Raw genomic sequence first — 10,594 nt, 5'->3', positions numbered from 1 at the left:
ACTGTAGCTGTTGTGTTACCATAGCAACTGTAGAATCACCACTGCAGATCAATTACTGTAGCTGTTGTGTTACTGTAGCAATGGTAGAATCACAACTGATAAGTTGCTATAGTTGTTGTGTTACCATAGCAACTGTAGAATCACCACTACAGATCAATTACTATAGTTGCTGTTACCATAGCAACTGTAGAATCACCACTACAGATCAGTCACTGTAGTTGTTGTGTTACCGTAGCAACGGTAGAATCACAACTGATAAGTTGCTATAGTTGTTGTGTTACCATAGCAACTGTAGAATCACCACAACTGATCAATTTAAGTAATTTACAATAGTACGATTCGAAAACAATATAATATTTGCTATAGATTAATATAAAAAAGCATTGGATCAACTTTACAGCTTGTTACACATACACTAAAAATGCTGGGTTGTTGTAAGCCAATGTTGGGTCAAATATGGACAAACCCAACAATTGGGATAAAAATATTTTTTAAGCGTATAAAAAACTTTTTTAGAGTGTACAAAGTAATAAATATTTTGTAATATATTAAGTTGAAAAGGGCGACACGGTGGCGCAGTGGTTAGCACTGTGGCCTCAAAGCAAGAAGGTCACTAGTTCGAGCTGGGTCAGTTAGTGTTTCTGTGTGGAGTTTGCATGTTCTCCCCGTGTTGGTGTGGGTTTCCTCCGGGTGCTCCGGTTTCCCCCACAGTCCAAACACATGCGCTATAGGGGAATTGATCAACTAAATTGGCCGTAGTGTATGAGTGTGTGTTAATGAGTGTGTATGGGTGTTTCCCAGGGTTGCAGCTGGAAGGGCATACACTGCGTAAACCATATGCTAGAATAGTTGGCAGTTCATTCCGCTGTGGCGACCCCTGATGAATAAAGGAACTAAGCAGAAGGAAAATAAATGAATGAATTAAGTTGTAAGAAAAAAAACTATTTGTAACATCCTGAAGTAATTTTTAAGTTGATCCAATGTGTTTTTTTCAGTGTATACGACACAGAGTATCTTACATTAAAAATGCTGGGTTGTTGTAACCCAACATTGCCTCAAATATGGACAAACCCAATGTTTGGGTAATTTTATTTAATCAAATTTAAATTCCATATTCTTAACCAATCAGTTGGGTTTGTCTATATCTGACAACAAGAACACAAATGAAACAAATAAGGACACAGTTTTCTGACTTACGTACATTTATTGCACACAGAAACCATAAACACACCCACAACTTTCCCTCATAGTGTTTTAATGCTGTTCCTGAGATGATACTGAACTGTGCTACAACACAACCGCCATCTGACGTCCCGGAGACCGTACCAGGGATATTCCAGGTATATTTCACAGCAGTTTATCCAGCACTGACCCTCCTGGACTGAGCCTGTCAGAAACGCCAGTGCTGTCCGTTCAGATTCAGAACAAAAGAGTGTGCCTGGCCAAGTATGAGGCATATGATGTTTGATCCTCCAACAATGGGAGATTGTACTCACTCACTCTACTTTCATGCCAGCCTGGCGCCAACAACACCACACTAATGCAACATGGGGCATCAGACTCATGCTCTGATTGGCACCACACAAATAATATGGTCTGAGCGCCGCAAGTGTGCTAAAACAGGCCATTAGTGAAGAGTATTTCAGTGCGCCTGCATTAAAAACACTACAGTAATTATCAGTAAATACTAGTGTTTTTGAACCACACGATAGTATTACAATGTATGTATTGTAGAATTTACAACACTTTGATAATGATTCTCTTTGAAACAGTGTTAACTGTTTAGTATTGTAGTATACTTAAGTTTTTATTGCAGTAAACCGTGTGGTACTGTAGTATAATATACCCTAGAGTTGTGGAAAACTACAGTAGTGGGTCTTTTGTTGATGTTTTGTTACCATAGCAACTATAGAATCATCACAAGCAATCAATTGCTATTGTTGTTGTGTTACCATAGCAACAATAGAATCGCCACAACAGATCAATTACTATTGTTGTTGTGCTACCATAGCAACAATAGAATCGCTACATCAGATAAATTACTATAGTTGCTGGGTTACCATAGCAACAATAGAATCGCCACAACAGATCAATTACTATTGTTGTTGTGCTACCATAGCAACAATAGAATCGCTACATCAGATAAATTACTATAGTTGCTGGGTTACCATAGCAACAATATAATTGCCACAACAGATCAATTGATATAGTTGTTGTGTTACCATATTAACAATAGAATCGCTACAACAGATAAATTACTATAGTTGTTGTGTTACCATAGCAACAATAGAATCACCACAACAGATCAATTACTATTGGTGTTGTGTAACTATAGCAACAATAGAATCGCCACAACAGATAACTATAGTTGTTGTGTTACCATAGCAACAATAGAATCGCCACAACAGATCAATTACCATAGTTGCTGTTACCATAGCAACAATAGAATCACCACAACAGATCATTTACTATAGTTGTTGTGTTACCATAGCAACAATAGAATCGCCACAACAGATCAATTACTATAGTTGTTGTTACCATAGCAACTGTAGAATCACCACAACAGATCATTTACTATAGTTGTTGTGTTACCATAGCAACAATAGAATCGCCACAACAGATCAATTTCTATAGTTGTTGAGTTACCATAGCAACAATAGAATTGCCACAACAGATTGATTGCTATAGTTGCTGTGTTACCATAGCAACTGTAGAATCAACAGAACAGAGTATTATAAGTACTTTACTATAGAGTGGTTCGAACACAGTGTATCATTTACTCTACATTACTATAGTATTTTCTGCATGTGTGTGAGAACGGAAGGGAAGCAAACCACCTTCTCAAAAGTAAACATCAGCATTAACTTGAGGCACATGCAGATCTGACAATGAACGAAACATACAAAAATGATATTCCCTTACACACGGTGTTTAAAATACAACAACACACAAACAACATATGTAATTGATATAAAACTTTAACAAGAACAAAAAAAAAGAAAGAAAAATACGCAGTCAATGTTTGTTTTTAACAATGGAATTTAACAAACTGTAGAAAAGGGTTTTCTTAAAGGAACAGTGCACCCAGAAAAGAAAACTCTGTCATTGTTTACTCTCCTCAGGTTGTATTTCCATTTGTCTTAAGTGGCAACAGGCCAGAATTCACTGTAAGGGTCAAAAATGACTGATTTTTCTTTTATGACAAAAATCATTTGAATATTAAGTAAAGATTGTGTTCCATGAAGATATTTTATAAGATATAACAACCTTAGGTGGAGTAGATGATGACAGAATTTTCATTTGTGTGTGCACTGTCCCTTTAAGAGCATCCCAAACACACTCTCAGTTCTGTCAATCTGCATGCTGTAAAAACTAAATCCAAAAACACTTTATGCCAAATATGATTAGATTATTAAAAATCATGTTCTGTGAAGATATTTAGTACATATCCTTCTGTACATATACCAAAACTCCATTTTTGATTAGTAATATGTATTGCTAAGAGATTCATTTGTAAAACTTTAAAGAAAAAAATCCAAATATTTAGATATTTTTGAACCCTCAGACTCTAGATGTTCAATAGTTGTATCTCAGCCAAATATTGTCCAATCCTCACACAGCAAACATCAGCGGAAATCCTAATTATTAAAGAAAATGACACTTATAACTGGATTTGTGTTCCACATTTGGACGAATGCCAATAAACAAACAGACCTCACCACCCATTTACTCCCATAATAGTATATATTTTCCAACTATGGGAGTAAATAAGTGACGAGACCTGTTTAGTTACTGACATTAGTCCAAATAGAACTGTATAGAAAACCAAAACAGCTTCAGGTTGAGTTGATGATGACAGAATTTTCATTTGTGTGTGCACTGTCCCTTTAAGAGCATCCCAAACACACTCTCAGTTCAGTCAATCTGCATGCTTTGAAAAACCCTTTTTTGCGCCAAATCTCATTAAAATATTAAGTAAAGATCATGTTTCGTGAAGATATTTAGTAAATATTTGTCTGCAAATATATCAAAATTCATTTTTTGATTAGTAATATGTATAACTGCACAACTTTGAATGCAAATGTCCCATTTTTGAACCCTCAGATTGCAGATTTTCAATAGTTGTCCAATCCTCACACAGCAAACATCAATGGAAAGCCTGATTATTAAAGAAAATGACACTTATAACTGGATTTGTGGTCCACATTTGAACAAATGTGAGAAAACAAACAGACCTCACCACCCATTTACTCCCATAATATCTTGCAGTAAATGAGTGGCGAGACCTGTTTAGTTACTGACATTAGTCCAAATATAACTGTATAGAAAACCAAAACAGCTTCAGGTTGAGTAGATGATGACAGAATTTTCATTTGTGTGTGCACTGTCCCTTTAAGAGTGTCTCAAACACACTCTCAGCTCTGTCAGTCTGCATGCTTTACAAATCACATCCATGAGTGTGTATAATTAAACACTGGAGCTAGAACACTTCTCCAGCACAGTGAAAATTTCCCTAAGCATGTCCACAAACACCATCCTATAGGCCTAGATATAATATATCAGTAAACAAACAGATCTCACCACCCATTTACTCCCATTATATATGGTAAATAAGTGACGAGATCTGTTTAGTTGCTGACATTTGTCCAAATAGAAATGTATAGAACTGTAAAACAACCTTAGAGCGAGTAGATGATGACAGAATTTTCATTTGTGTGTGCACTGTCCCTTTAAGAGCGTCTCAAACACACTCTCAGTTCTGTCCTTAAACACTCAGTGTGTATTAAACACTAGCACAGTGATAATTTCCCTAAACATGTCCACAAACACTATGAAACATCATCCTATAGGCCAACTATGCATTTACTCCCATAATATATGGCAGTAAACGAGTGATGAGATCAGTTTAGTTACTGACATTAGTCCAAATAGGACTGTATAGAAAACCATATGGAGAGTAAACGATGACAGAATTTTTATTTGTACGTGTACTGTCCCTTTAAGAGCGTCCCAAACACACTCTCAGTTCTGTGCATAATCCCTCGGTGTGTATAATTAAACACTAGTTAATTAGATACACCCCTCACATGTCCACAAACACCATGAAACACCACCCCAGGCCTCCGATCAGAAACATGGTGATGTGCATGCTGTAGATGAAGAGGTCATTGAGGATGGCGAAGTCCAGGCGTCGGTGACCCAGCAGCAGTAGAATGACCGACAGCTTGTATTGCAGTCGGAGAAACACACGAACGCTGATATACTGCACGCAGAACAGCGCCGATAACACAACCCACAGCAGAGACGTCAGCAAACTGCAGCCGAAATACAGGAGAAAGCGCACGAAGCTGTACATCCAGCGGGACTTCAGGTACAGGTCGAAGTTGTTGTATTTGGAGCGTACGAGCTGAGCGGTGCGCGCCGGGCCACAGGCCGAGTGCATGCATGTCGTGTGCGGCCCGTGGAAGGATCGAACCCTCCTTGGGATGGGAATAACAGGCATGGGTGGGTCTGGGCTGGATTTAGGAAGGCCCGCCGACAGGACTCTTCCAGGAGCTCCAGGCCTGCATACTGCATAACAGACGAGAGTAGCATCAGCCAATAGGAATCTCCATAGCAGTGAACGTCTGGAGAAATAATGCACAACACAGACATTAAACAAGGGATAATGTACATCCAGTCGGTTGTTATTAGGACTGCACAATATTTATCGAAAAATGTGCATTATTATATGCAATATACTAAAATATTAAAGAGATATCACGATCACAATACTCTACAGCTACATCGCATATCTTTATAGTATCGTGCAGCCTTAGTGGTTATCACAGATTTTTTGGACGACTGTCTGGAATACTTGATTCTGATTGGTCAGTTATGACATTCCAAGATATGTTATTCCCAGATAACAACCGCTGAATAACACAGACTCATCCAGCAACTGAGAATCACCTTGACTGTCAGTGAATCTGTTCACATCCGTATTTATATGCTTGGTCTTGGCTTGTTTTCACAGTTTGGTGCCATCTTGTGTCTAATGCACAGGTTAGTGTATACTCCATCAGCTGTTTTAGTTTCTGTCAGCTTTGTGTTTCAGTTTGGCGCCATCTAGTGTCTGAATAATGCTCAGGTTAGTGTATACTCCATCAGCTGTTTTCATTCTGTCAGCTTTGTGTTTAATTAAAGTATTAATAAACTAACAAGGCTCAGAACAATGTTTTGTGTCTAATTTGTGTGTTTTGAGACAAGTAGCTGTGCAATAAGCAGGATAAAGTACATCCAGCAGGTTGTTTTCTCAAAATAAAGCCTTCAGCCTTATTTAACAGTGCTCCGGTTCACATCAGGCTGCTGATAAACCAGTCGGGTTATATTCTGCAATAATACAAACCATTAAAATGCGTTGAATTACCTATAAACACACACACACGCACACACATACACACACACACACACACACACACAAACAATATACAAGAAATAATACAACCATGCAGTATGTAAACAAATCCAAAATTCAGAGATCTGTGTTATTTGTCATAAACATGCACAATGTTGTATATTTGTTGTTATTGTTTGTTAATTTCAGACACAAAACTTGGTGGAACAAAACCATGACAATACAGATAACGATAGTCACGATAATTATGCATTCATTCATTTTCCTTTCAGCTTAGTCCCTTTATTAATCAAGGGTCGCCACAGTGGAATGAACCACCAACTTATCCAGCATATATTTTACACAGCGGATGCCCTTCCAGCTGCAACCCATCACTGGGAAACATGCAAACACACTCACATTCACACTCATACACTACGGACAATTTATCTTCCCCAATTCACCTATAGTGCATGTGTTTGGACTGTCGGGGAACCCGGAGAAAACCCAAACTCCACACAGAAATGCCAACTGACCCAGCCGAGGCTTGAACAAGCAACCTTCTTGCTTTGAGGTGACAGTGCTACCCACTGTGCTGCCCCACTATAATCATGGTATGACTTTTCACACCATTACAGCTCTAATAATAATAATAATAATACTTTTCCCAGAGATGGGTTGCAGCTGGAAGGGCATCCGCTGGGTAAAACATGTGCTGGATAAATTGGCGGGTCACGCTGTGGCGACCCCGGATTAATAAAGGGACTAAGCCAAAAAAGAAAATGAATGAATGAATGAATGAATAATAATAATATAAATACTACTAATAATAACTGTTGACTACAGTGTACTAGGGATGACTGTGTCTTTCATTTTTATTTAATTTAGGATTATATAATATACTTCAGAATAACACACACCCATTACCACCTCATGTGCGCATTCATTTCTAATGACACAAGAGCATGTTGTCGATTATTCCTTACTCATAGAGCATGTTAAAGCCAGTGTGTTGTGTTATTACTGTTATAAATGTCCTCACTGCTCTTCAGACTTCAATTATTGGTATTAAAATAGTCCATTAAAAAACTAATCACGACAATACTACAACTACTGCTAATAATAATACAATGTACTATGATAAAAGCATAGTTTTCAAAGACAATATAATGGAATACAGAATGATTATCTTATTAATAAATAATAGTAGGCATAGTGCAAGATTACTGTGGTATAATAGTATATATCATGATAACAGTGAATGAAAATAGTCTTAGAAAATCGTAATGATGATATATTTGTGCGTTTATTACACTGTATTTACACTGTACCCAAGATAATACACTGATTTGATGTCTAAAATCCTCATTAATACGCTTTAAGAGTGTTCAGATGCTAAAATAGCTTCAGGTTTTATCTAAAACATGCAGACTGTATTTGATTTACTGGTTATTCTATGAACGCAAGGCCACATATGAAGCTCTACCACACGCAGATTGTATTATCACTCGCTTATCAACACACACGGCGTATATTACAGTATATACACACACATTATATGGGATTATATATGGAGTAAGGAGTGAGACTCACATGCATTTATGCTGCATTCATCTCATGATGTGCTGCGGCGCGGAACACGGTCTGTCGCAAAACACACCGGTCCGACGGTTACTATGACAACAGCCGGACAATTTAAAGGCGCAGACACGGCTTTTCAAGATCACGCTTTAGTGAGATGTTAGTGTGTGTGTGTGTGTGTGTGTGTGTGTGTGTGTGTGTGTGTGTGTGTGTGCGTGAATATACGTGTGTATATGAATATATATGTGTGTGTGTTTGTGTGTGTGTGTGTGTGTGCGCGTGTGTGTGTGTGTTTCCCCTCATAAAGTTGTTCTGACCTCTGGGTAACTTCTGCGCCTCTCCTGCAGATTTATGTGTGCCTCTGCGTTCGCATCCTGTGTGTTTGTCATCCGGCCAGAGCTGCACATCTCACGGCTCATAACTCATAACGGGAGGCGCTTTTAAAAAGAGTTGATTATGATCGTTAATGGGCTGCCCGATCACTCTGTGCAAGATTTAAAGACATATTATGCAAAATCCCCAAAACAAACCTTATAATACTTCATCAAACACGCATAAAGCCGTCAGCGGGGGTGAATAAACTCTCCACATTAACTGGCTTTAAGAGATTGTGATTGCTTTAACTAATTTAATCAACAGTGTAATAACTCCCACCGCAGTCAGGGCTGATGAGCAGCGTACAGGGGGGCTTCATGAGGAGACGCTGCCTTTACTTTCCTGCGTGTTTGATCAGCTCACTCTAAACACACTGAGTTATTTATTCAACCCAATGGTTGAGTTAAACATATGTGGTGCTTTGTTGGGTTATTTTTAACCTTTATTTGGTTATTTATTTAATAACTCAACCAGTTGGGTTAAATATGTGGTGCTTTGTTGGGTTATTTTTTAACCTTTACTACATTATTTATTAATAACTCAACCAGTTGGGTTAAATATGTGGTGCTTTGTTGGGTTATTTTTAACCTTTATTTGGTTATTTATTAATAACTCAACCAGTTGGGTTAAATATTTGGTTCTTTGTTGGGTTATTTTTAACCTTTATTTGGTTATTTATTTAATAACTCAACCAACTGAGTTTATTATGTGGTGCTTTGTCGGGTTATTTTTAACCTTTACTACATTATTTATTAATAACTCAACCAGTTGGGTTAAATATTTGGTGCTTTGTTGGGTTATTTTTAACCTTTGTTTGGTTATTTATTAATAACTCAACCAGTTGGGTTAAATATTTGGTTCTTTGTTGGGTTATTTTTAACCTTTATTTGGTTATTTATTTAATAACTCAACCAGTTGAGTTTAATATGTGGTGCTTTGTTGGGTTATTTTTAACCTTTACTACATTATTTATTAATAACTCAACCAGTTGGGTTAAATATGTGGTGCTTTGTTGGGTTATTTTTAACCTTTACTAGATTATTTATTAATAACTCAACCAGTTGGGTTAAATATTTGGTGCTTTGTTGGGTTATTTTTAACCTTCATTAGATTATTTATTTAATAACTCAACCAGTTGGGTTAAAGATGTGAATTTCACATTACTGATTTGACTGATACAGAACAGCTGTATTATGCGTGTGTAATGTTGTTTATGTCTTATAAGGTTATTTAAGCTATAACGCAATAATATTGTTGTTATATTTTTTATCATATGACCTCTCTGTGTGGTGTTTTTATATCCGTTTCACCATCCAAGATCATCTTTTAGAAGCGTTTGGATGTGGTTTAATGTATTGTACATTGTGGACACTGAGTGAAGCCTGCTGCAGCTGCTGGACAGCCCCTACAGCACTCAGAGCTCCATATTCTGCTCCATCAACACAGGATTTTCTGCCTGCACAGTTTATCACTGCCTGTACTTTGTTCTGTTTCTTCATTGTGATTCTTGATTTATTTTAACTAAAGTGTCTGGAACTCAAATGTTATGGAAATAAAGCATTTTCAATATTTTTGAATGCTGTATGTTATTTATTTACACAGTCATATTATAAAATGAATAGTAATACTAGTAATAGCACATACCAGAATAAAAAAAAACATTTCATCAAAGTAACCCAATGCATTGGGTTAAATTATATAACCCAATACATTAGGCTAAAATAACCCAGTTGGGAAGGTGCTATAATAACCTATAGTTGGGTTATATGTTGGAGTATTTTTAACCCAACTATGAGGCCACAGTGCTAACCACTGAGCCACCGTGCCACCCCCTGTGTAACTGTACAGTAAAATGCACAAATAGAGTAAATTCTTTTAAAAAGAAGATATTTTGAAAAATGTTAGAACCATTCACTCCCATATTGTTTGTTTTGTGCTTCTACGGAAGTCAATGGTTCAAACATTTTTCAAAATATCTTCTTCTGTGTTCAATAACAAAAAGCAAAGGTTTGTAACCATTTGAGGGAGAGTAAATATGAGTACATTTAATTCTTTGTGTGAACTATTTACTATAGTATACTGCAGCAAATATTCATTCATCATTCATTCATTCATTTTCCTTCAGCTTAGTCCCTTTATTCATTAGGGGTCACCACAGTGGAATGAACCACCAACTGTTCCAGCATGTGTTTTACACAGCGGATGCCCTTCCAGCAGCAACCCAGTTCTGGGAAAGACCCGTACACACTCATTCACACACAC

At 37.2% G+C, this 10,594-nt stretch overlaps 1 protein-coding gene across 1 annotated transcript; it reads right to left on the bottom strand.

Annotated features, from left to right (window-relative positions):
* Positions 1–1,184: 1,184 nt before the first annotated feature.
* LOC130229863 (transmembrane protein 250) lies at positions 1,185–8,021 on the bottom strand. Its single transcript, XM_056458878.1, has 2 exons — positions 7,970–8,021; positions 1,185–5,627 (listed from the first exon to the last, which is right to left on the bottom strand). The coding sequence occupies exons 1-2, from the start codon at positions 7,984–7,986 to the stop codon at positions 5,084–5,086; spliced, it is 561 nt and encodes a 186-aa protein (XP_056314853.1). The 5' UTR covers positions 7,987–8,021; the 3' UTR covers positions 1,185–5,083.
* Positions 8,022–10,594: the final 2,573 nt, after the last annotated feature.

The sequence above is a fragment of the Danio aesculapii genome, chromosome 5 (genome assembly GCF_903798145.1).
Source record: "Danio aesculapii chromosome 5, fDanAes4.1, whole genome shotgun sequence".
NCBI lineage: Eukaryota > Metazoa > Chordata > Actinopteri > Cypriniformes > Danionidae > Danio > Danio aesculapii.
Note: the sequence above shows the minus strand (reverse complement) of the source record. Positions and strands in the feature narration are given on the sequence as shown.